The sequence below is a fragment of the Perca fluviatilis genome, chromosome 5 (genome assembly GCF_010015445.1).
Source record: "Perca fluviatilis chromosome 5, GENO_Pfluv_1.0, whole genome shotgun sequence".
NCBI lineage: Eukaryota > Metazoa > Chordata > Actinopteri > Perciformes > Percidae > Perca > Perca fluviatilis.
In genome coordinates this window covers 10,960,343-10,987,820 of record NC_053116.1, presented here as the reverse complement: position 1 = coordinate 10,987,820, position 27,478 = coordinate 10,960,343, and the positions used below count along the sequence as shown (strand labels likewise).

The 27,478-nt window shown below is 43.1% G+C and overlaps 1 protein-coding gene across 3 annotated transcripts in view; it reads left to right on the top strand.

Moving 5' to 3' along the window:
- plxna2 (plexin A2) overlaps positions 1-27,478 on the top strand; it is a 219,493-nt gene that overhangs the window by 141,490 nt on the left and 50,525 nt on the right. For 2 of the 3 annotated variants that reach the window (XM_039800088.1, XM_039800089.1), the window contains exons 9-17: positions 1,763-1,877; positions 3,569-3,769; positions 4,913-5,009; positions 5,311-5,510; positions 13,185-13,336; positions 16,978-17,095; positions 18,850-18,986; positions 20,809-20,976; positions 22,770-22,863. In XM_039800088.1, coding sequence (XP_039656022.1) covers positions 1,763-1,877; positions 3,569-3,769; positions 4,913-5,009; positions 5,311-5,510; positions 13,185-13,336; positions 16,978-17,095; positions 18,850-18,986; positions 20,809-20,976; positions 22,770-22,863 — 1,282 coding nt within the window. Of the gene's footprint in view, positions 1-1,762; positions 1,878-3,568; positions 3,770-4,912; positions 5,010-5,310; positions 5,511-13,184; positions 13,337-16,977; positions 17,096-18,849; positions 18,987-19,634; positions 19,813-20,808; positions 20,977-22,769; positions 22,864-27,478 lie in introns of those variants that run through there. The other variant, XM_039800090.1, reaches the window with a different exon arrangement.

Genomic DNA, 27,478 nt, shown 5'->3' with positions numbered 1-27,478 from the left:
AATGATACTGGGTTTCGACGACTTCTCCGTGTACTGGAGCCGAGAGATTCCCAGCCGTCACCACATCGCAACAACCGTGTTTCTAAAGCTGCTTTGTGAAAAAGCACATCAGCAGCCTGTCGCCCGTAAACTTCACCACTGATATTTGGAGTAGCGGTGTTAGCCCAATGTCTCTCATCAGCTTAATGGGCATAAACGTGAAAAAAAAGCGATATTTCAATCTGCTCTGTCTGCATGCGGTTTCTACACAACGCTGTCTTAACAACCACAGTGCTACTCTGTAAATAGCTATTTTTTTCACAAACAGGCTGTAACGAAAGCTCTCGGTGTGTAGTTTAACTGTTTTAACTGTTATAGTTTGCCACAAGTCTTTACATTTGGACAAAATCTTGTGATCTGCTGCTGGAGTAAACAAACCATCCTCTCCGCTGGAGCGGTAAATCCACATGGCTACTTAATATGCACGTGAATGAAGTCATCAGGCTTCGCGTTCCTCATTCTTTCTAAACTTTACTCAGTACTTTGATATTAGGAATTTTATGATGTATTTTTTTTATTGTCACTAGCCCGGGGAAATGTCCAGGGCCAGGCACTGAGCTTTGAATAGAAAAAAGGCATGGGGCTTTGAAAATACTGCTTTGTTCTCATTGATAACAATATCCGAGAAGGCCAAAATCATCTGTGTCTAAAAACACCCTCAGACCCCAGAGGGATTATTAAGTACTCGTATTGGTACTCGGTATCGGCAAGTACCCAAATGTAAGTACTTGTACTTGATCTTAAAAAAAGTGCTATCGTTGCATCCTTAGCCAAAAGCCCAAGATGACGTCCTCAAACGTCTTATTTTGTCCACAATTTAAAAAAATAATCAGTTTACTGTCACAGAGGAGTGAAGAAACTAGAAAGTATTCACATTTAAGAAGCTGGAATCAGAGAACTTTGTCTCAAACCGATTAAACGACTATCAAAATAGTTAGCTATTAATTTAAAACTTGACAACTAGTCGATTAACATTACAGCTCTACTTGCATTTGCTCATCCTCCCATCTATTTGTCCATGTAACCAGTACACAGTAATTTACTCACATGAACTGAAGTAGTATTCTTATGTCACTTGCTACTCATAGTACTTAGGCATGAATGCAGGATTTTTACTTGTAATTGAGTATTTTTGCATCATGGTATTGATGCTTTTACTGTAGTAAGGGACCTGAATACTTCTTCCACCGCTGGCAGTACAGTATGACCCCTATAGTGACACATACACACTTACATATTGTACATGCAAAAATGCTAACACACACACCTAACAGCTGGTAATTACAGCAACACTCCAACAATGCTGGGCTAATGGTAATTGCAGGATCAAGCTGCGCCAATGTCTTATTTGTCCTCATTACTCAACGTTCCTCCGTGCTCTCTGTCTCTCTTCCTCCGTCTGATTCAGGCTACGAGAGCTAATATGGAGCCTACCGTTCACACATGACACGCAGTATGAATATATGGCAGTGGAAAATATATGCAGAGAGAACTTGGCCCAGCAGATATTAGGTACTGTGCCAACCACAAGGGCACAACAACAGCAGGTGCCCACTTGGGATCTGAACTCATTTCCTCTGTGGCACTTCCCCCACTTTCCTTGACTGCTGCATTTTTTTCTGACTCTCTTCTTCTCTGTGTGTGTGTGTGTGTGTGTGTGTGTGTGTGTGTGTGTGTGTGTGTGTGTGTGTGTGTGTGTGTGTCCGTGTCCGTGTCCGTGCAGGTGTCTGTCATGTGTGAACAGTGCCTTCCGCTGCCACTGGTGCAAGTACCGCAACTTGTGTACCCATGACCCCTCCAGCTGTTCCTTCCAGGAGGGACGAGTCAACGCCTCAGAGGTTGGTGGAACACACACGTGCACAAGCGCACACATGCATATAAGCAAGCTTTGCTAGCACAGCTTTCTCTTTCTTTCCTCTCTCCTGCACTATCCCTCTTTCTCGGTTTCCTTCTGCCTGCATCCTGCTCTGTGTTCCAGCTCTGCGTCGGCCTCGGGGCATGTCTTCAGAAAGACAGCCATCTAAGCTCTTCTATTTCCGAATTGGCGTTTCTCATTCGGGGCTCTTGTTCTTTGCAGTGGCAATTAACACTCTATTATCTCTGGAGTTATTGAGCTTAGCGTGTCTTAACAATGACACAGGATCACTCTGACCTAATCAATCATGTGCGCTAGATACAAAGTGCTTGAATTATGCCTGTCCGTGTATGTTGCTTTCCATGTGTCTCTGGCTATGCAAATAGATAGTTCTTGGGTATTTGCTTGGCGGGCTGTTATGTGTGTTTTTATTTTACTTCCATAAACTCATTTACTTGTACTAAAGGACAACAAAGTGTGTTTATTGCTTCTTTTGGTGTTAAGTTACAGGACATGTGGAACATCACAGAAGGGATCACTCCTTAAGCCTTTTAATTGATACATATTTGCAGTGGAAATACTCGCACACAACTTTATTAATTAAATCCAATGCTTTACTCCATGTCAGTATTGTAAAGGCCGGCCTCGGTCTGTCTACAAGCACCAAAAGGCATATAGCAATAGTGTTTGAAAGGTACGGGATCAGTATACGACGTCATGTCTAAGATCAGAGACGACTCAAGATTTATGGAAGTGAAAGGCTAAAGGCCACCAAGACCAAAACTTCAGTGTTTGTTGCTGCTGTGATAATTTGCCTTGGTGCAAATGTTGCTTCCACATCATTTTGATAACAGAGTTGACCTCAAAATTGCTGCCTTGTATGTTAAGCACTAATTTTAATCATTCTCTTCACCAACCGAGAAGTTTCAAAATTCCACTCTTGATAATGAGTTATTCAACGCTCCGACTTCAGCTCAGAGCTCTCCTAGGTCACAGGAGTCACTTTGAAATTCTTTCGATGCATTTCCATTTCAGCTGCCCTCATCAAACTTCATACTCACCTAAACACCCAAAAAACACCATTTAATTCTTTTCTGTTTCGTTGGCACAGGCTACTGTGTGCTTCCTGTGGAGGAATTTCCAGAAACACAGTGGTCAGGGGACGAGAATATTTGGCCAGTCTCTAATAACCAAATCTGTTCATGTATAATTATGTTTGTCTCTATGCAGATTCAAGGAGTGTAGACAGCTGTATGATAAGGAAATGTTTTGATTCCAGACTGTCTCCTTTTGGAGGTCGGTGGGCCAGCAACACTATTGCATACTTCCCAGAGAGAGAGAGAGAGAGAGAGAGAGAGAGAGGCTGAACTAGGCTTAAGCATCTATTTTTTACGCGCCTAAAATAACTTTACTTACCTCAAAAGTTCTGCTAAACGTAACGCCTCCAGCATGAGTTTGAATACACCTTCAGTAGGACAGGAACTTGTGAGAGTTGGGACGGCACAATAACACACTGCGGTTAAACTGTACTGCCTGCTTAATTGTCTCCTCAGTGGAGTGTTCATTAAATGCTCCTGTGTAAGTCATCAAAGTCTCCTGAACATTCTTCATGCGTGTGAAAGGAGTTGTGCTGCTCGTGAGTTTCGCCTTAACACTTCCTGCCCTGTCCTCCAGGACTGTCCGCAGCTGGTGCGCTCTGAGGAGATACTGATCCCAGCGGGGGAGGTGAAGCCTATCACCCTGAAGGCCAGGAACCTGCCCCAGCCCCAGTCTGGCCAGCGAGGCTACGAGTGCGTCCTCCACATCCAGGGTGTCAGCCACAGAGTCACCGCCCTCCGCTTCAACAGCTCCAGCGTGCAGTGCCAGAACAGCTCGGTAAGTCGGGGGGAGGGACGCCTGCCCACATCGTGCCAGATGAGGTGTAATTGGTGATGCCCGATTTGTTTGCGTGTGTAGGTTCCAAGGCTAAGCTAACCTGGCCTGGTATAACAAAGAATCACAGCTACTAAAAGCTAACGTAGCACGTAATATTAACAGGATGGTCTCCTCTCCCTGCGTGATGCATTTAACGTGAGAGTGAGACCTAAACTGGCCTGGATGAGTGTATGCTTTTCTACCTGAGAGGGGTTGTGCTGTGTTAAACTGACTCACCCAGCCGCGTCTGAAGATGGTTGCTCTCTCAATGCATCCTTCCCCACCTGCTGCTTGGGCTGGGTTAAATCAGCTTCACACCAACATGCCCACTCATGTGTCATATGTCATAACAGTTCTGACCCCCACCAAAACCAACCCCATAACTTCCTGAAAGACCAAAACTGATATCCTAACGGTGTGTTTTTTTTTGTTATTTGAGTACACATTGTACATTCTATATGCAGAAAAAAATATACCGCACATTGGTAATTATGGTTGGGTTGTATTGCTTTCTGTAGAAGGCGAGTGCCATACCACATTGCCACAGTTTGTGTGTGTGTGTGTGTGTGTGTGTGTTTGTGTGTTTGTGTACATGTTATTTAGTTAGCGGAGACACAGTAGATGGAGCCTCGGTAATTACACTGGAGAAGACTGCAGCGTGGCTCAGCCCTGGAGTCAAGCACAAACTGACTTCTGCAGTATATTCCCAGAGGAAGCACACACATACACACTTAACTCTCCCCCCTCAGTCTCACTATCTCTCTCGCCCACACACACACACACAAATACACACACTTGCAAAATGAAAGTCAGGCTGGAATTAAGGGCATATGAGGCAGTTAAGGACAGCATATCCAAAGGCCAGAAGGGAAGCTCAAGCTTCTGCTCAGCTGTCCGATTCCTCGTGGCTTCTCACTTTGTTAGCTCTGATGATGAGATGACGAAACTTGGGGGTAACTTTGGAAGGACATAGTGCTGCATCTACAAGGGCTCGTGGGAATTTAAATTCCCAAACCGCCCATTGAAATCCTCCTCTCTTTTTGTCTCTGTTCTTCCACCTCCCCCTTCCCCCCATCTCTCTTTCTCGCCATCCTCGGCCTCTAGTATCTGTACGAGGGAATGAAAATCAGTGAGCTGCCTGTGGATTTCTCGGTGGTGTGGAACGGCAACTTCATTATCGATAACCCGGAGAATATCCAAGGTAAGAACATGAGATGCTGTTGTCAACATGTGCTGGCAAGCAGGATGAAGATGGATAAATCTAACGCCCTTCATTTTTTTCCTAATCTCTCTCTGCATTCAAGTATAGTGTGGGTATATAAAAATAAAAAATGTGTTATTGGAGATAGAAACAAAGAACAGATAGCCTGGCGGGATATTTCACTCACAGCAGACCTGCTGTCTCTTTTCTTTAAATAAAAAAATACATTCCAAAGAGAACTGTAGGTTTCTCAGTTGTTGTGTGTTCACTGTATATCCGTCTTGCCTCCCGTGTCCCACAGTGCACCTGTACAAGTGTGCAGCCCAGCGGGACAGCTGTGGCACATGTCTGAAGGCAGAGAGGAAGTTCCAGTGCGGCTGGTGCAGTGGAGAGGGAAGGTGTACCCTGCTGCACCACTGCCCTCCCATCAATCCTTACACCACCCGCTGGCTAAACCTGTCTAGTAAAAATGTCAAGTGCACCAACCCACGCATCACTGAGGTCAGTACCCATAATCCTCTGTCTGTCTGTCCTTCCTGCCCACACACATCCAATCATTGTGCAATAATCAGCTACCACATCGCTGCATCTCGTTGTAGAGGATCATTGTAGGACTTTACTTGCAATTCAAAAGCTAACAGCTATGACAGCTTGTAACTAGGGGTGGGACAAAAATATCGACACGGTAATATATATCTGTCCTTTGTGCTCTACGAGAATCGATACGCTGGTGCCAAATATTGACATTTTATTAAATAAAATAAGGCGTTCTGAATAGATTTCCCTATCGTCACTACTTCATGGCTCCTCGAGGTGGCGCTCAACACTTGAATGAGGGAAACTTGGACGTAAGTTAACCGAAGAGAAAGAGGTTTTCAACGGGATGGCGGACAGCAGTTTGAGGAAAATAACAGATGCCCCAGGCACAGTTCAAGTCCAAAGTTAGGACCCATAGTTGCTCTGCGATTGTGTCATTTTAATTCACAGACTGAAAAAGTTGTGCTGCAGAATTGTGTTGGTTTCTAACAGAGGTTCCCTGTGATTCCCACCCCTACTTGTAACAGCTTGATTAGACATTGTCATTGGTGACAGTGGGGATGATATTACTTAGCTAAAGACTTGCTTTGTATTATTTAAAGCACGTCATAAGCACTACAGCAGTAAACCCTAGATTACACTTGATACTGGCATGCTCAATTTTGTGAAACAGCTATACAAAATGTCTTGTTAAGAGATGGGTAAGACTCTTTTGACAATGAAACGTCCGATTTGCTAGGTATTGAACAGCTATGCCACTGTGCTCGGTTTTCCTCTGGACCCAGGAAGAATGGGAGTAAGCCTTGAAGAAGCTTCTCAGAGTGCTGCGTTCAACTAATGCCTGCAGATGTGTCAATGTACGGTGTCGGGTGTCTTCCTGTCTCGTCGTCTTGTGTGTCTTTTTCTGAGAGCATTTGTTGTTTGTTTTTGATCAAGAGCACAAACAGCATATGCTCCACTTTGTTTGTGTATTTGCCTGTATGGCTGTATGGGTTATGCTCACAGATGCACATTCATGTGAGAGTTCTTTTCACCTTCAGGGTTTACCCAGGGGCTCTGAGACACACACACGCGCACACACACACACACACACACACACACACACACACACACACACACACACACACACACACACAGGGCCAGAGATATTCAGCTTTACAGGTCTGTCTCTTTGACATCTGCCTTCTCTTTGTGCAGTATGCGCAGATGCCTCCTCATATATTTTAATGTATTTTGTCTTCTCACAAGGTTATTCCAGCTCTTTGAAAGTAACTTTGGCACCAAAGATAAAAAGGGAACCATATAAAAGAACCACACACACAAAAGAAACACAACACTACTTACTAAGTAAGTAGCTATTCCTATTGTAGCTATCTAACAGTTATATCTTACTTATCTTACTGTTCATAAAGACAACAAGGAGTTGTATGTGTGGTTCTCTGTTTGTTTTTCCTCGCACTCGCTGAGTCTTCTCAGACATTGCAACCAACCAAGCCCATGTTTGGATGCCCTCCACCTCAGCAACGTCAGGGCCATGACCTGGAAGTGCTTATTTGTTTTCCCATAAGTAGGCCTTTGCTCGCTCTGGCCAAATTCTCATCCCCGTTGGTGGGTTTGCTGTCAGAGGGGAGTCATGCCAGGAGGACATACTATTTAATTAGGCCTGGTAATGCACCAGTGCATTGTGGTTAACCCAGCAGACCCCTCTACCTCCACATTGATTCATTTGGCCTCTCATTCCTCCGCCGCATATTCACATCTAACTCCAGCCAATTAAAAAGTGAAGTTAACCACTTGGTTAATTGATTTGCTATACTGTATGCAGATAAGACAGAAAAAGAAGAAAGCCATCCCAACTATCACTCTCCCTGTTTCTATCTGTCTTTTTTTTTTTTTTTTTTTTTTTTTTTTTTTTTTTTTTTTTTTTTTTCGTTTTCTTCTTCCTCCCAGTGTGTGTCTCTGTGAATCACTATCTCCGACTCATCCTGGCGAATTACATTATGCTCTCGTGTAACTCCATTATTCTTTGAGTCTGTCATTCTGTGGCACATGCTCATTGCCATCCAATGGGACATACCTCATCCCCCTCTGTGTTTTCATTAGTGTTATGATCACAGTATATGATTATCAAGGCCACCACAAGCCCAGAACTTCATTGGCTACTCTGCAAGCATTAAAAGCGGGGAACACATGGCCGATTTACTCGATATTCAGCAAAAGCTTTAAACTTTTAACACTGGGAGGAGCGTATGTGATGGTGCCGGTGTGGAAAATGGCAAAGCAAAAGTATGAAATGAACAATATGAGCAAGAGTACAGTCAAACATCAAGCAGCTGTAGGTACGGTATACGTTAAATTATTGGATCCTTCTGTTGTTCAGTAGTTTATCGATGATTACTCCTGGCCTGTTTTAGCTGACAAGATACCACCTTGATATTTCCAGAAGAGCTATATGGAATATCTACAGAGAACATCAGGTTCATGTGTTGGTTTTTGTCAGAATAAGGCCTTACAGACTTGCTCATGGTCAATAGTCAGGCAGAAATCCATCATATAATGAAGGCAAAGACACACCATTTGTCCATCTACAGCCGCTGCAAGGCGTTATATTCTGAGCTTCTGAGATGGCGCCTTGAGTGGAAAAAACATATTGCCAAAGCGCTTTCCAATACATACAGAATGTATGCCAAGGATCGATGCAACAAGTTTAAGTTCGCGGGGGAGCTGTCGATAGGCATTCTGAGAAAAGAGGGTATTCCAAAAAAGTTATTTACACAGAAATATAGTAAAGTAATGCCTGACTGACTCGTGAAAAATCACAGATTCAGAGTGTTGCAGGGTGAGTCTTTACCTTTACGTTCAGGAGATGGATAAAGTTACAATTGTGAATGAGCAAAGGAGAGTTTGAAGGGTTTGAGTATGGTGAAGAGAGGCAACAGAGAACAAAGGACAGAGCAGGGGAACTGAACCGAGGAAAGGTGGCAAGAACGATGGGGGGAGGGGGAAATAGAGCGCCTGTGGGCTGTCTGAACTCATGTCTGTTTACAACTGTAGTTGGCAAAACCAACTCTGCATTAATTTAGACGATGCGCATGAGCGCGTACTTCACACAGACACGCCGGTATTCCTCCAGCTTACTGCCGATGAAGGCGGCGTTCGCTTCTGCCCCGCCCCACCCCCCCTTTCGTCTCTCAGTGATTACAGTTTCTTTAACAAGCAGACATCCCCTGGTGGGCTGAATTTATTAAATAATTTGGTTTTTAATGTATGCACCAAAGCCCCCATCATGAGCTGATTTGTATACATACTAGCACATTAGTAGATGTGCCTACCACAAGATAGGCCTTGTGAATAATTAATGTTTCTATTAAGTGCCATGGTGCCTCCCACCCTGGGCCATTAATATTGAAGAGATGTAAGCCCCTGCTAACAGCAGAGGGAACGACATCAATTGAAGCTGGGAGTTGGATGGGCATATGAAAGGCATCTCCTCAATAGGCTTTGGCCATTGCTTCTGTATGAGTTTACAGTGTAGCAAAGATCCTTCCCTGCATCCTAGTGACAGCGAATATAAACATATTGCTGTTGCCTTAGGATAGAAAAAAATGTCGGATTCCTCTGAATTGTTGATATTTGGCCACCAGAGGGATTGTGGGCCTGTCAGTCAGTATCATAGTACAACTGAACTCTCCTCACCGCTGTAACCCTAAGAGAGTTGCTGTACTGCGTGCTACCCTTCATTAAACCAGTCAGTAGGAGGAAAAACATGTTGGACAGTAAAGTGAGTCTTTAGCCAGACAACATGTAGTGTAATGCTAGCACACATCTACACAAGATAAGTAAAAGTAGTCGGTTTAAACACACAGCATCAGTATACTCACTGAGGAAAGCTCCGTCATCCACAAATACACCTCTTATCCCATCATTCTGTCTCTTCTTTTCTCCTCTTTACGCACTAAAAACTCCTTTTCATCACGCCCCGTATCTCTTGGCTGACTACAAGACATTTAAGGCCCCATAAAGTATTTAGGATGTAGTTTGTTAGGGAACAAGTGATCAGTGGGGTTTTATCATGCCCGTTAAATGCGACTCACAATTAAATGTGACATGCTCGGAATTAGCCTGAGCAGAGTCCAAAGACAAAGAGATTAGCTGCAAGCTCCTTTTTAAATTCTATCAAGCTAATTCATTTAAAAGAGAATGGAATCTACATCGTAGAGCTTCAAGGATTCCGTTGTAATAAATGTGTATATTGAAGGTTGGTCATAAAAAAAATGTACAGTAAAAATGCTGAAATTGTACATTTTACGTTGACTGGAGTGATAAAACATTATTAGCTCCGAGTTGTCCTGTGCCATTCGGCTCGGTCAGCTACTGTTGTTACAGTGACACGCCAGGCTTGCATAGCCCAAAGGCACCTGGGGCGGTGTATTGCTCTCTGCTGTATGTATTGAGTTTAGCCTTGGCTGCATCAGAACATCTTTCCCCACCATTACTTCAGCTGAATAAGTCAACACCACATTGACAGACATCCCCAGGCTGCTCACTTGGAAGGCCATTTCTCTCTGTCTCCGCAGTTTTTCCATTTGCTCAAACTAGCAGATTATCTCCTCAAAGGAGACACGTTATTATGCCCTGCTTCACAATTTAGGTCATCATACCCCTCTTTAGTCTTTCTATGGTTGATGCCAAAACCCTGCAGAATGTCTAAGGAAGTAGTGGCGGGAAGTGGCCAATGCTCTGATCCCCTTAAGCTGGAAAAAATAGATTATGCTACAAAAAGCGCAAGAGTGGGAGCGGGATAGTGCGATGTGCAAGCTGACTGGCTGTTTGTTAGGAATTACCCTCTATTGACAGTGTGACTATGCCAGGCGGGCAGCAGCACTGCTCCTAAAAGGATTACACAGGGAGCATGGCATGGCAGCACTGGGTGGGAATAAGGGGGAGTAAAAGGGCGGCAGGGTGTGCATGCATGTCCAATGAGGCTTCCTCTTCCCTCTAAAAAAAAAAAGTCTGTATGTTAAGACAAACGAGCACCGCTGCTGGTGCTTAGAGGAGGAGGATGTGTCAGCTAGCCTGAGGGAGACGGCGTGATGAGAGACAGAAAGAACAGAGAAGAGGCTGTTGAAATATAAAGACAAACTCCACCCTTCTAAAGATTATCTTCAGTACATGACTGCACTGAGCTTCCTCTGTTCTAAACAAAATAAATAAAAAAAGGTCATTAGGATCTGGTTTACAGGCAATCAAACCACAGCCTCATGTACAAGGAGGCTCCTTTTTTTTTTTAAAGATTTAGTTCCTTTGTTTGTGAAAGAAATACAGACGACACGGAGACAAAGAGCAGCACTTCTCTCACGCCTCCCAGCCTGGAGACATCGGTGACAGCGTGAGTCTTTAAAGTGGCGGTGGTTTTTTTACGATCCGCTGATGAATCAAGACTCCGACTGTCTGCCAATGGGGAGCTCAGTCAAATGGGTTTCATGCATGGATTAGACTGTCTTCCTGTGCTTGGTCCACCGTGGGAAGGGCTCCATTTCAGCCCCAAGGGTAGAAGGAGGAGGTCTCCCAAGCTTTTAGCATGCCCATCTGTGATACAGCACTGCTGTCCTGTCACCACCCCTGCCTCACCTGTCAGCCATCACGGCTGATAGGACTGAACAGAGTGGCATCCACATTCCCTCTGCTGCTCATCCCGTTTTCTCTGCCCCTCTTTCTTCCAGTCTCTGTTCTTACTCCCTCATTCTCTTTTTTTTTTTTTTTTTTTTTTTTTTTTTTTTTTTTTTTTCTTCCTTTTTCTTTTTTTTTTTTTTTTTTTTTTTTTTTTTTTTTTTTTTTTTTTTTTTTTTTTTTTTTTTTTTTTTTTTTTTTTTTTTTTTTTTTTTTTTTTTTTTTTTTTTTTTTTTTTTTTTTCTCTCTCCCCCCCCCCCCCCCCCCCCCCCCCTCCCCCCTTTTCTTTTTTTTTTTTTTTTTTTCTCCCCCTCCAGGCCCCTACATTGCTTATGTAACCATCACTAAGTCTACTCGAATAGCTGCTGCCATCTCCTGACATGGATATATTTAGCCATTATGTCCCCCCCATACCCTGCATGCCCAAGCAGTGCTAAAAGATTCATGTATTCAGACCCCTCAGGCGGTGCAGTGACACACTTACTTTACATCCAGAGCAATTAATGTCCACTGAATCTAGATTACAAAGCCGCTGTCCCAAAGGGAAGCCGCAATGCCCTAGTGGGTGTTAGGGCGTGGTGTACAACAGCACTCCAAGGGTCGCCGTCACGTGGCGCTTTGCGGCTCAGTAAGCGGGCACAACTGACTCTTGGTTTTTTGTCTTTCTGCTTGCGTGGCCAGTAATAGCATATTGATTGTTTACATAGCACTCGCAGCTCCACACAGCAAAGTGACCGTCATCTCCTCCCCACTGCCCTCCTCTTTCTTAGTCTCCTTTATCTCTACTTTTACTTCTCTGTCCACCAAAACACTATTGTCCACTCTCTTGGATTTTCTTTATCTCCTTCCTCTTTTTTTTTTTCTCTCTCTCCCTACTCATACTCTTTTTTTTTCCTCCTCCTCCCCTCTTGTTTAGAGGACTGGATGATGGCCAGGTCGGAGCCTCAACAGGGCTCTGCAGCACAGAAGGCTGTCTGCCACCCTGTGCCAAGGGCATGCTGGGCAGCCATATTGTATTTTATGAGTAGGTGATCTGAACTAAGCATTAATATGGCCCCGTGTTAGATTTATCATCCATGCGACAAAATAATAGATTCTGAGCAGGCGCCTAACCAGAATGTTAACAATCCATCACATTTTTTTTAAGGTGTGATTTTATCGGATTTACCATTATATATATTCTAAAGCAGGGGTCTTCGATGTTTTTTAAGCCGAAGAGGACCCCTTAGCTGAAAGAGTGATGGAGCACGGACCCCCTTGTGTATAAAATTGGATGAAAATGGATGGGTGGATATTCCTATATATTGTACACATCATGTTTTAATGTTAAACATTCATACATGTGGAGGGCTCCCATAGTGGCTACTTTACCTATAGGCTGTCATCAATATTGTGTTGTTTTTCAGGAATATGCCGATACATCTTTGCTAATAATGTGCTGGATTCATGTTCATTTATATTATCAGCCATATTTGAAATACTTTTATTAAAGAAACGTATTAAACCATAACTTGGCGCCCCCACCTGTAGTAACTCTGAGAACCCCATGTTGAAGATCTCTGTTCTAAAGGAAAAAGTTGTTACAGAAAAAGTAGTTTAAAAGTGTGGTCTCAGTGTGTGATGGTGTGTGTGTGTGTGTGTGTGTGTGTGTATGTGATGCCATATTTAGACAGGAAGAGCTACAAGACGCATGCCATTAGCTACTGTTGTGATTAGAGCACGCTCTCGGCACAATGACTCATGGCATGTTGTTCTGTGGATGCAGGCGTGGGGAGTGCGCTTAATTGCTTTTACGGCCACCTGGACCGTAAGAGCATATTTAGCCTTGAGCATCCGTGGAAACCTGGGCACATTTACGATTTCAAGACGGGTCCAGAAATGAAGAGAAAACATCTTTCCATTTTTCACCAAAAGCATCCTCAAACCTTTCTCGCTGACTTTGGCTTTTTTTTACCGTATGCCCTGTAGGTGACTCCAGTGGCCGGACCTCCGGAGGGAGGCACACGGGTGACCATCCATGGCATGAACCTTGGTCTGGCCTTCTCGGACATGGTTGAAAACGTGGAGGTGGCAGGGGTGAGGTGTACCCCTGTAGAGGAAGGCTACATCATCGCTGAACAGTAAGCCACACGAAGGAGACAAGCACAAGCGCGTTATTTTAAAACTGTTATTAGTCACATGCTGATTGAAAACTACACACAATGCAACTAATGCTGATTTTTTTTAAGACTTCTTTTAAGTTAACTGAAAGCCATATATATTGTTAACAATGCAGCATGGACATTTTTAAACAAGTATTAACCCTTTAAACTCTGCAATAGAAATGGTCTACCGGTTCCTACATTGGTATTTTTGCTTATTGTGATGTCATTTCCTTGGAGTATCTTCAAAAGCTTGATATCCCTAAAATCAGTACAACCTAAGCTTAAAGGTTATGTAAGTCAGTAAACCACAATAACTAATAAAAGCATTGAAATTATGTCATCAATAAAAAAAAAACCATTTTGATACAAAAGATTCCTAAATATAGAAACATGAACAAAATATTTCGTAACACTCCAGAAGTTATTAGAACTCTTGTTTTGTTTTTGAGTGTAAAGGCGTTTTTGGTTTGTAAAGGCGTTTTTGTAAAGGCGTTTTTGAGTGTAAAGGCGTTTTTGGTTTTGCAATAGAATTGGTGTCTCGTGGTTTTGGACCGGACGTCACGTACCGTGATAAGCGCATCGCGAGCGCCTAACGTAATGACGTGACAGACAGAAGCCTTAGCTTTCTGCTGCAAAAAAGAATGCTGTTATGTTTTTAATTTTTTTTATTATTTTAGGTTGATTAAACAGCATCATGGAAACAGCAATCCTCCGATACAGAGCTATAAGATAACAAACATACATTAAATCAGCCATTAACACTCAGACTGGGGTTTGGATATGTTATGTATGGAGTGTAAAAGCTAACAAATTCTGGTAAATATATGTTTTTTTAATGAAAAGCTGTTTCCTCTGCTTCATCTCTGCTTTAATGAAGACTGGAGCAGGTCCAGACAGTCTTGGCCCTGACATTGCTGTTCTCCCCCTGCAGCACACTAGCCCAGTTCTCTCTCTCTCTCTCTCTCTCTCTCTCTCTCTCTCTCTCTCTGTAGCGCATGTAGTCCACAACAATCCCACAACAGCTGTGTGTGTTTACTTGTGTTTACCTCCCTAATTGTCCCATGCTGCGCATACATCACATTAAAGCCTGTCCCGTTCACCCTGAACTAATGAAACGTTGCCCATGCTTCACAACTTGCCCATCTCCCCCTTAGCTAGACACACCGATGTGTGTAGAGTAAGAAACCCAGTGCCTTATGGTTGTTTAACCTCCCCAGGAGATGTAGACCTCGCAAGGGAAAGGCAAGGGCGCGCACACACACACACACACACACACACACACACACACACACACACACACACACGCTGTGTGGATGCTTCACCCTAAACCATTTGGATTAGGTCTGATTCGGTATTGAGAGTCATTAGTGAGGTAAATGCAATTCTTTATGAAAAATCTAATCCTATTGTAGTGTTTGATGGATGGCTAGAACAGAAAATACTCATTATGCAGCTACTATAGGTTAAATAACTACACCGTGGAAAATCAAATATATATAAAGACATATGTGTAGTACAACATGGCCTCTGTGAAGTCATTATTCGGTACCACAGACATCACATATTCCTATTAAAATGTTGAAGTAATATTTTTGAAAGATGCTCCGAAATAATCAACCTAGTTGATTTCAGTTAGGATGAATGTCTCCTTTCTCCACGGACTCTGAGTCAGTTGGAATACAGTGTAAAGTTTTAAATGTATCGCTGCACACTGAGGCACAGCTGGCACCCATACACTTGCGTACCCGCGTAAGCTCTCTCTCTCTCACACACACACACACACACACACACACACACACACACACACACACACACACACTCAAAAGCTATCACAGACATGGCTCTCAGAGGAGCCTTTAACCCTAATTCTTTCTTTGGCCTACTTCTGCCCTCAGAAAGGGAACAGCTTAGCACTGCACCCTTGCTGTAACTTACACACTTTCAGTATTATGGTGCTGTTACATTACACATGTCATACACATACATGTGCTTGTATAGTTGCTATTTAACTTACTGGTGAACTTGATAATTAAATTGGGATGTTTTCCAGGTTTGGTGGTATTTGAAAAAGAATGAGTAGTGTGGGTGACTTACAGTATGTCTGTGGTTCCTAGCTCTTTACTGGGCAGTTGTAATTAAAATTCACTATGTGCCACTTGGCTTTAGGGGACAATTTGTCAGCAGTGCACTGATCTGACAGCGCTTTAATCCAATTGGGGACAAGCTAGGGAATTCATTTAAATGGCATGTAAAAAAAAAAAAAAGACTGAGCGAAATTAAAAAACTAACCTATGACCCCTTTAGTCTAACTTGGATGGAGTTTGAGTCTTTGTAATAATATTCTGAGCTGGACTTTTATTCAGAGGCTTTCGGTGTCATGTTGGCTGTAGGTTCATTATATGCCTGTCCTTATCTGACCGTTGCCGTTTGTTTTGACTCTTAATTCAGTCCCCAGGATGGCCTGCACTGGACAAAAAAAGGGGAAAAAAAGCATACATATTTATGTGTCTTTTATGTCGCTACTTCAGAAGAGTGTGTGAAAGCCACTCCTGCTTTGAAGAAAAAGTCTCAACTTTTGTGTTTTCCAGCTGTCAGAAAGTAAATTTTTCTGAGGGCTGATACTACTCTGCTGTATTTTTTATAGAAGCCATATTGAGTCCTCATTAGTAGGAATTCAGTTTAAAAGTAACCCTGGGCTTATACAGAATGAGCAGGCTTCCTGATGGACACCGACAAGATTTGCAGTTTTGAAAAGCCAAACATATTCCCATGATAAATACGCCATTACACAAAGGACCGGTATAGTAGGCCTTCAGATGGGGAAACGAGTGAGTCTCTGTTTCTCCGAGGCATTGTGAGAAGAAAATATCACTTCTGTCGGTGAGTAAATCCTCCTTTAGCCACTCTCTTCCACATACTTCATCCGTCAAAGCTCTCCGAGTCATTTGTTGTAATTCATATGATCAGCGCCGGAGAAACAACACGTCTGCTGTTCTTCTGCCCCTGCCATCTGCCTGCGCCACATATTCTATAATCTCTTTGCTCACTGTGATTGCGTCTTGTGCTTTACTACTCCCTGGCACCACTGATCAATAGACGTCCTCATTTTATTATGTAATTTGATCTAGTCACCTGCAGCGCCGGTATTGATCCCCGCTGCGTGATTTACATTAGACGTGCCACGCTGGCAGAGCACCAGCGCTGTCGGGGGGCCGGGTTGTTGGTGGGAAATTGTCTTCGCTCAGTGCTGGGTGTATTGGAGTGCCAAGGGAGGAGGAGCACTGGTTTCATTTAAAGACTGTCATCTAAGGGGGGGCGGGGGGGGGTCCTGGTCGATGTCTGGATGTGTCCCGTAATGAAATGAGTGAGACAACAAAAGAAGATTGCATTCCGAGTGGAAGATAAATCGATATCAAGCTGAGAAGTGTTTTGATTACTTTCTCTCAACTTCGCTGAAGCATTTAAACATATAACTTTAATTTTTTTTGTTTTTTGTTTTTTTTTTAAAAGAAAGATTGAGTTCTCCCCACAGTCTAGCGGAAATCTTGCAAATAGCTTGTGTTTTTTGTTGTTATTATCTACAGTGACTGTAATGAATTCTTGTGTGTCTTTTGTAGGATTGTATGTGAGATGGATGCAGCTCCTGCCGACAGTAGACCAGGTCCGGTCCAGCTGTGCGTTGCAGAGTGCAGACCAGAGCTCAGGGCTCGCTCCTCGCAACTCTACTCCTTTGTGGTATGACTGCCATTACACGTTGCTCTGTATCCTCATGTAATATAACGTGCATTAGTAAAGTGTGCTGTAGTCCCAATGAGACAGACTGCAAGAGCCGCATTAAAGTGATGCAAAACATAAAATGAATTCAATTAAAAGTGATTTGCACCTTCTTGCAAAGTAATTGTTTATGTGCCACAGGCAAATAACGATCTGTGAGTCGCCATGCTTACCGACGCAGTAATTAAGCAGCTCTGTGTACAGTATGCTTACTTGTTATTTGGGAAATAACCTTCCTCCATAAACAGCACCTGGTTTTCAGTAATGATCTCTGCAGCTCTCTGGCTGTATATACTGTTTGCCTTTATTGAGATAGGATCATGAAGCTTAATTAAAATATATTTATTTATATATATATATATATATATATATATATATATATATATATATATATATATATATATATATATATATATATATATATTCTAAATTCTGTAGGCTATAGCTCGTACAAAGTGGGAAACGAAAATACTAGATCGAAAGTGATTGGATGGTTGGACAGGGTCATAAGAGAGAGGGGAAAAAAAGGCAAATGAAGAATCAACTTGCTAAAATGAAAAGCAGCACTGCACCCGGCAGGTAAACATTATCTCCTCGCCATTCTCGTTGCACGTTCACGCACACATTTCCCCGTCTCTGTCGTTTGCTGTCTGCTCAGCCTGCAGCGAACAGATGATCCACTTTTCCATTTGCGCTCTCTCACACCTTCACAATTAGCACTCCCTTAACAATTAACAGTCAGTCGGTAATTACTACCGTTGTTTTCAGGGTACCTGCTTTAGCCTGCATCCTGGAAGTCACAAGTCAGTCTGCTGACAGTTTTGATGATCTCGGCTCTGTAGTAAATGCTCGGCTGCTTTTTCTCGCCGATGTTACAGCTGCTACAGCAGTGGAATTCCTCGAAGAATACTTAGCAGAGACTAGAATTGCCACCACTTGCAATTTACTCTTATTGCAGGCCACCTTAAAAAAAATATAAAACTTCACAGAAGCGTTCTTCAATTTTCACTATAAGACACATCTCTTTCAGCCAGCAATACTTTAACACTTGGCAAAAGGGCAGCGTAAATGACACTGAGTGCATTTAGTTGTTTTTAAATTGTTTTATGTTTGTGCACACAGAGGCGTGTGTGCTTGTCTGTGTACGTGTGTGTGCCTGCGTATGCGCGTGTGCTTCACAGAACGACGGGCTGTCTGCTTGGATATTTCTCCATTTGTCTGTGTGAAGGCGGGCTAGCTGCCTGCAGCTGTAAACACTAGTTATTTTCAGACTGTCTTTAAAAAGCTTCACTGACACACACACACTGACACACACACACACACACACACAGGAGGAGGATCTCTCAGGGAATCTAAGAGCTCCTGGTTTTATCCTCTTTTCTCCCACCAGCGCTGCACTCTACTGCCATCGGCCTTGCAATATGAATAACTGTAATTTGCTGGGGATCTGTGATACTACGTGAACGTTTCAAGAGGTACCACAGAGCAGGGAAGGAGCAAAATGAAAGAACAAAGCAAAGGACCAAAAGGCAGACTAAAAGATGCAGAACTGTTAACTGTGCAGCATGCCCTTTTTTACCTGAGAAAATACCCATCTTTTAGTCTGCCTTTTTAGTCCTTTGCTTTGTTCTTTCATTCTGCTCCTTCCCTTTTCCTTTGTTGTGCTCTCACAGCCCCTCTTAACCTCTCATTCTCTGCATCTCTCTGTTGTGTAGACTCCCACAGTCACAGGTCTGTCCCCGAGCAGAGGTCCAGAGTCTGGGGGCACCAAAGTAACCATAATGGGAGAAAACCTTGGCGCCGGCAGCAGTGTCAACGTTCAGTTTGGAAACCAGACATGCGAGTACTTTGGGTGAGACTTTCCTCTTGCACACATTTAAACCATAAAAGTGCTATTAGTAGCCCATAAAGTTTAATTTGCTAAAACAGCCTGCATGATCGGGCTTTTGTTTAACACAGACTATTCATGGAAAAAGGCTTTTTTATCGTACTTGCACATTAAGGTGAGGTGGAAACTAATTGAGTAAAGTGCAAATGAAAGACACAAATTTTAATTTCACAGTTAACAGTTCCATCATTACAGTATACTGTGGATTTTAGGAGGTGAAACTGATCCACTCACTGTGAATGTTAAGTTGTCCCCTACATTAAGTGATTTAAACGTGACATGTTGTAAAAAGTGATATTTCCTTGTCTTTTTTTTAATTATTATAAAGCAGGTTGAAGTGCTATATAAATACTGTGAAAGTATCAAAAACGTAGATAAATGCATGCAGACCGTATTCAGAAACTGTGCCTTTAAACGAGCCGTCGTACGGTTGTGATGTCACAACTATACTGTATATAGGTAGAAAGTGCCGCTACAGTGCCGTTACAGTCATTCCCCGGCTGCAATGAGGGCGCAGAAACATAGAGAGCATAGCATGCGAAAAAACCAAAAACACCGAGCATTTAGATCAGACTGGGCTCTTTTTTCCAACTGTTTTTATTTCATTTTCAGAACAAATGACATACATCATACAGGCCGTGGTGAACGAAGCAGAGGAGAAACCGCATGTAAAACACCTACAACGTTTGATGAAAATATTAGTTATATAGCATGCTGGGAGAAAATGAAGAAGAAAAAAAAGTATTCCCAAGATAATGTGTATTACTCCCATTAAAGAAGCCGCTATATTGCTTTCTTGTATTTTTTTTTTTCCCCCTCTTGATATTACTGAGAAATCCCCGAGGGGAAAGCCTCCCTCGCTCCCTCTCTCCGAAAGTTGTGTAAATCTTAATAAGGTTTTGATGACCTACTGCATTAAACCATGTAATAATAGCTTCCGGAAAGCTTCCCCCCCCCCCACCACCTCCTTCACATTCTATCTTTCTATCATTTTGTCCATCTGGTCTCACTCCCCTGTTTTTTTTATTCTCTTGTCTCTCACTCTCACAGTTTTCTTCCATCTCACTCCACCCGTCCCTCCTTCCCTCTCTGAGTTGCTATCACACACCCTCCCTCTACTTTCCACTCCTGTTTGCATCTATTTTAAGTAGTCTGACTGTAGTGTTCTAAAGGTTGAGGAGTCAAGCCAGCTTTAATGAGATATGGGGCTAATTACTGGTTTGTGTTTCTCCACTGTATTCCTGGCTTGGGAGGGAGAGAAGGATAGTGGAGGCCGTTCTCCTCTGCTAATGAATTGGGACAAATTCAGGGGGTGGGCAGGTAGAGCATGGAGCCGTGGAGAGGGAGGGGAAAGCACAGAAGCACATACATAGGTGGAGGTAAACTCTGAATAAACTCTGAACTCTGAATAATGTTTAAAGGTTTGTATTACAAATGCCCCCCCATGCAGTTATCAGAGCTCTTAGTTATTTTTACCATGGAATAACAGGTTTACTTGTTTATTGCCGTGTTCTAACTAATTATAATACCGAGGTAATTACAGAACAGGACTGGAAGTACAAAACACATAATATATTCTGTCCTTGTAGGGGGTGTTTTTTGCTCTGCTAAATAGAAGCTCAGTGTTCAGATAAATACAGTAAATTAATAAATCATGCATAAAGTGTACCTTCCGTTTGACTTTTGAAAACATGCAGATAACTTTCTGCACTCATATGTTGCTTTTCATACAGACGCCCATTGCGTTATACAGATGTAAATAATTCCTGTTATGCTTCACTTGTAGACGGACCATGACGGAGATAGTGTGCTACTCTGCCCCTTCCCTGTCTGGGGTCGGCCAAGTGCAGATCAGTGTGAGCGTGGACCACGCTCAAATCAGGGAGAGCCTCACCTTCGAGTACATAGAAGACCCCACCGTCCAGCGCATCGAACCAGACTGGAGCATTGCAAGGTAAAGTCACCAAGAACCAAGCAGGCCTGCCTTATTGCACGATCCAAATTTAGTTCTAAACTCGCCATTTTCAGCGTGTAACTTGCTAGCTCGAAGTTTGTTGTTTTTTCCTGAAGCGAACAGAGTTTGAGAACGGCGACACACAGAGAGCCGAAGGTGAGGGACATCCGGCGTGTGGATGTTAGGCATTTATCCTGGAAATATACTTCTGTTGATCCGGACTTACACTTCACAAGCTGTATGTGAGATGTTATTTTATCCACATCCTCACCACCAAACATTGAGCTTCTGTCACCCAGACTAAGGATTCCCCCATCCAGAGTTTTAGAGCCAGCCAGTCCAAGCCAGTCCTGGCCAGTGGCAATAAGCAGACACAAGTCAATATTGCACTTTCAATTACTGTGCAGTTCTCTTCCAATTAGTCTGGATCTGATAGAAGTGCCACAGCTCACAGATTGGAGAGGATAGTTACTGTTGAGACTGAGATTCTCCTATCGAACTCAATGTTGATCCATCTGTTGAACGTCTTTGGCAGATAGATATATAGACACACATACACACACACACACACACACACACACACACACCATACACTACTAATTAAAAGGAAGAGAGGGATAAAGACGAAACAGCGACTTAGTAGAACAATGTGCTATCAGGGGTGTGAGTCTACAGCAGATGGCTCGGGCTTAGAGACAAGAGTGTGATGGCACAGAGGGAGGAGAGATGAAGGGAGGCAGAGAGGGAAGGACATGCTATTGGTCATCTTTCTTTGCTTTTAAAAAAAAGATAGATAGATAGATAGATAGATAGATAGATAGTAGGGCTGCACAATATATCAGGGTATCAACTGGGGCAATAAACACATCGTGAAAGGCTGCGACATATTGCAAAAGACACTCTGAGAGCTTTAATATCAGTAGAAAACTGCACTTTCATTCATGTCATTACATTCTTTAGTGGTGCTGTTTCAGTTCAATGTTCAAAAAAGGATGCTGGAAATGATTTCCTTTCATTTGTTTTGAATTCAACAAGCAATGTGTTGTATTTTAGAAGAATACTTGAAGCAGCAGAAATGCTGAAAAGAAAGATAGATAGATAGATAGATAGATAACATTCAGTGTGTGAGTAGCTGAATATATCATTTAATGAGCTTTGACAGAACAATGTCCATTTGCAGTAACTCACACTATCCACAGTGTTAGAGTGAACCCACAGCCTAATACCACGGATACCACGGAGACATCTGACATGTATTATTGCAACAGCTCTTGCCTGATATCATCTTTATTCTGCACGCCACAAAAACAACAAACCAACAACCCAAACAGCTGCTGGGAGAGCTGCACATCCAGCAGTGCTGCTTTGTAAGCCCAGGACCACCACTGCATCCTTATAAGCTCGAGCTGCTTTGGTATTTCAAACACAAATCTGCACCAATTGATTGTAGCCGGCGAAGTCAGTTAAAAAGCATCTCTAATCATCCCCCAGCTCCAAAGGCTGTTATCTCCTAAAAGAAACGGGAGGATGAAAGACGGTTTGATGCGCTTATTTTACGACTGATGGTGAATAATTCTGAAGAGGTAAATCAGTGTAAGAAAGTTTAGTTGGATTGGCTTTCTTTTAGTTTTTTTCTCACTTACTTTATTTGTTTTCCTGTTTCTAAAATCTATCTTTCCTCTTGAATTGAAAAGAAGAAGATAAGGCAGGGAAATGAGACGGCAATCGACAAACATGGTTATTTAATACCTGTGGAGTAAATTGTGTCTACTTGTGTTTTTTTTTTTCCTCAGTGGCCACACCCCCCTGATGGTGACAGGTACCAATCTGGACGTGGTTCAGGAGCCCAGGATCCGAGTCAAATACGCCGGCCGAGAGTCTGTCAATGTAAGAACCACTATAATCTTAACCATGGGGCGAGTACAGAATGTACTCCCTGAATACACCCACTACTGCTTACACATCATGCTGGAAAATGTACGCTAACAAGGTCCTGCTTGACTCACCAAATACTGTTCTACAAGCAAGCTAAGGGATGTTTAGCTTGGGTGAAGTACTATCTCTCCTAAGAGCCCCTGCAGCTTTCTACGCTTCCCTAACTTCCGCTGGAACCCAGTCGTCTCAAGCACTCCAACGAGCGTCTGAATAATGCAGCTGGCACTGAAAGTGGTCTGCATGCAGTATTTAATTAAGAGTTTACCGTAAATTGTCTATATCTCCGCTCCACGCCCCAGCCCCCACCTGCTAAGCCCTGGTGTGTTTTACTCTCGCAGTAGTCCTCCTGAACAACATTTTGTTAAGAGCAAAAAAGGTCCAAGGCCCTCCTCTTCTTGCATTTTTTTAAAAAAGTTAATTTAAATGGCTATTTCATATCGAAGTCTTAGTACATTAAAGCTATTATGTGTATCGGCACAAACGGCCTTCTTCAGGGTTTTCCACTTGTTTAAGGAAAAATACGTTTTTTTTAAGGATACTTTTCCGCTAATGGAGCTGGATGGGTAGAGTTTGAGGGAAACAAAAGGGTGTGGGCGGGTCAGTGGGGGGAATGTTGGAGGTGTGCGTGATTGGGGGCAAGGAGACTCCTAATGGGTTTCAATGGAAGATTAACTGCGGTCAGAAGGCTTTGGTCAGCATAAAGAGCCTGTGTATAATCAAAGTCTTGGCTGTGGGAAATCGTTACAAATTGCATTGGAGCCGCTGTCCTGGGGCTCCTTGTTTAAGAGGATGGGATTTCCTTTCTGTGGTCTGGGGAGGGCAGACGCATGGACCAAAGGTGAGTGGGAAGGATAGAGTGTGAGAGGTGGGCAGAAGGAGGAGAATATGTAAAAGAAAAGTGCTCTGTTGGCACATACTGTAACCAATCTTACACATTACACTCTCTTACATAGCTGCCTAAATCTCATGCCTCATTAGTAGAATCTCAGGACAGGTTAGTACACATGCATGCGTACACAAAAAACTCCTCAATGCCATGTCAGACTTGTGGAATTCCACACAGATTTGTCCCAAACGTACCTCCTCCGCCTCTGCAATTCCAACCTCCCATCCCTGACATTAGTATTCTAAAATTGGCCTTAAATGTCTGACTTGCTTAGTGAACGTTCCTTTACTAAAAATCATAATTCTGCCGTCGGCCTTTTGTGCTTCTTCTTGTAAGGACACAGTTTCCCTCAAAGATCTTTTGTGAGTTATGAAACAGTAGTAATTACTAGAGATGTTCCGAAAACCGATACCAGTATCGGAAAACCCTCCAATACTGCCTAAAATGCTGCTATCTGGATCGGCGAGTACCGGAGTTTATGCACTGATCAGATACCACGTAATGTAGCCCTAAAGAAAATCTACTTTAAAGTGTTTGTTTTTATGTTCTTTTTCCGTTATGTCTCACTGTCAAAAAAAAAAAAAGTCCTTGTGCCAGGCCGACAACAATCATATCACATCCATACAAGGATTGTAGTTTAGAGCTGTTAAAACATAATATATGACACACTGGTATCGGCTCTATACTCGTTATCGGCCGATACGCAAGTTCAAGTATCGGAATCGGTATCCAGAAGCAAATAATGGTATGGGCCCATCTATAGTAATTACAAGTAGAATATGGATCCATGCCGTTTTATGTTTAGAGAAGAGTAAAGTGACTTGGTGAGCAAGAGACTTCTGGAGACCTGGCGAAATGGGATTTGACTCATGTGTGTGGGTGCCGCGCTGTCTGATTTGTCAGTTCCCGAAGGCTTTGAAAAAAGGAGTTGTTCATCTCCACCCTGCCTCGTCTCTTCCAGCTCCCCACCTAGCACCTCGCAAAAGAAGCCTGTGTCACTGTGTTGATTGGCCCTACAGCCACAGAGAATGAATTTCTATTAAATGCTGAGGTTACAATTACCCATCCTTCATCCCGAACCCCCCACCCCCGTCTACCGTTTTCCCCTTTTGTCACTGGAGGAAGGCAAACAGCGGAGCAGCCCATAGCAATAAGAGCTGCTGTCTGTCAGCCAGCCTTCAAATGATCACCTGTCTGCCTGTAAATTGCCTCTCTACTCTCCCTCCATCGTGTCACCTGCAAAGATTCACAAAGAAACCGGGAGAGGGAAGGGGGAAAAAAAAGAAGACAATTTTCTTTGTGAAATGCTCTGTCTGCCACAGGATTCACAATTGAAACATTTATCATAATCTTCATCAAAGCTAAAAGGGTTATTTTCCCTGCTTCAGAACATTTTCCTGTCCCAGAAAGATTACATCTACCATATTTGTAACACTTGAGGTGCATTTGCAGCTGCTGCTGATCATAGAAAGTGTTCAGCACGGGTGTGTGAGGCTCCTATCGCGTCTCGGCCAATCAGGCTGATTGTCTAATACCCTGAACCACTTAAGGCGCCAACTATTACTATAGGCAATGGTAATGGACACTCAGAACTTACAATTTACATGTTCACAGTGATTTTGTATTTTACGCTGCATGCATGTGTTTTACAGTTACATCTCAACAGTATCAGCGTCGTGAGTGGCTCATTGAATCGTCATGACATCTTGACAGCCACAGTGTAAAGGGCTACCACCACAGTTCCCTCTTTGGCATCTGTGTTGTGTGGCTGCGATGTTGACTTTAAGAGAAGAAGAAGAGCCACTTGTTAATGCATCAAGCAGTGCTCCCAGAGGATGTTTGAAATGAGTCACACCCTCATCACAAGACATCCAGACATCCTTTTACTTCCAGCGTGGCACACATCTTAGAGGAAAATGAAACCACTGGCTTTGGCTTTGCACTAGCTTAACTTGAATACCACACAACATTTATGGACGGATCTAAGCCCAAGTAAGAATTAAAGGCAGGGTTGGTAATGTTGAAAAGCTAGTAAGATTTGAAAGTAGCATCTCCTCGGGGGTTCCGTCCAACCCCTCCCGTCGCTGCTTCAGAGCAGAGCGGAGAAAGGACCGCAATTTGACTTCATGTCTCATTCACCGGTAAGCAAACAGCTAATATTATCGAACCGAATGTTTAGAACAAACATGACTACTGTTAGCAATGCGCTACGACGTGCGTTGAGCTCTGGTTCGTACACGGGAGGGGTAGAGTATGCGCAGCGGGAGCGAGGAGGCATTGGTTCTTTCCAAGCGGACCGCGAGGCAGTGATTGGTGGGAGTTTTTACAGGATCACAGCAGCTGCAGATGACGGATCTTTTTCGCTCTTTCTTTCAGAGCCCATAAGTTATTTATTGCTGTCGGGGTGTAAAGACGATTTCAAACAATATATCTAAAAAGTGTATATTGGAAATAGTTACCAACCCTGCCTTTAAATGCCAGCATAAGCGGTTAGTTATTTGGAACAGCAGGAAGGAAGGGAAATAGAAAGTGTAGGAGTAATAAGTACAGGAACAACGAAATAGCCAGTGAATAGCTAGCTTCCAGATGACATTTGGCTCTGCGACCCCTCACATTTCTCCTACGCGCATCTCCACAGCCAGATCATCTTATCCTTTATTTCTCTCTCTCTCTCTCTCTCTCTCTCTCTCTCTCTCTCTCTCTTCCTCTTCCTCTGTCTCTCTCTCTCTCTCTCTCTCTCTCTCTTCCTCTGTCTCTGTCTCTCTGAATCCTACCCTGGCCAGAGACCTTTGGATGGTTGAGTGGGCTGTAGCAGCACAGTAGATCATGGTAATGTATTCAGCCAGAGGGGTTGGAGTTTTTACTGCCTTAAAACACCCAGGCTCAATCCAACACTAGAGAGAAGAAGACAGATGAGGCCAAGATTCCAATTATTTTCTCTATCTGTTGACCTCAGTTCACTTTATCAATGCTGAACAATGTGTAGCTTCCTTCTTCACATGGCCTAAAGGAATGGATGTTTTATTGTATACTCTGAATTGGGTAATATACAGGATTTTGTTTTTATTGAGAAAGCAAGCAAAACAGCATGTTGTTTGGAATCAAAGCATTGTAATGTCATACATTTTAGCATCCTGCTGAGAAGTAAATGAAGGGGTGAAAACTAATCTTGTGATTCAGTAATGCAGTAAGCTCTATAAATCCTTTTCTAGAGTATGCAGAATGCGCTATAAATTAATACAAAATACCTAAAATCCACTTATTGAAGGCCAGAAGTCATGCAAAGGTGTCGTGATGTTCTGAAATATAGCCATTTAGCGCCCCAACCGCAGAGGAACCTCAAACGCCCCATTTTCTTTATCAAATCCCACAATGACCCATTTACCCATCACTATTTTAACCGCTCATCGCTTTGTATTGACACACGTCACACTCACTGCCTGAAAGACATCCTACATGGCAGTTTTCGATCCTGACAGGATTCGGTGAAGGGAAGGATTTACTTAAGTAAAGAGAGAGAGAGAAAGTGAGGACAGTGTAGGAAGAAGAAAAAAAAAAACCTCCCAGTATCCATCTCCGGCAGAGCAGATGGTACTGTAGTCAGAGCTGTAGTTGACTTGCAAATGCCTCGCTGTTCCATCGTGACAGTCCCGAGGATGCTGTCGGAGCATCTGGGCCTGT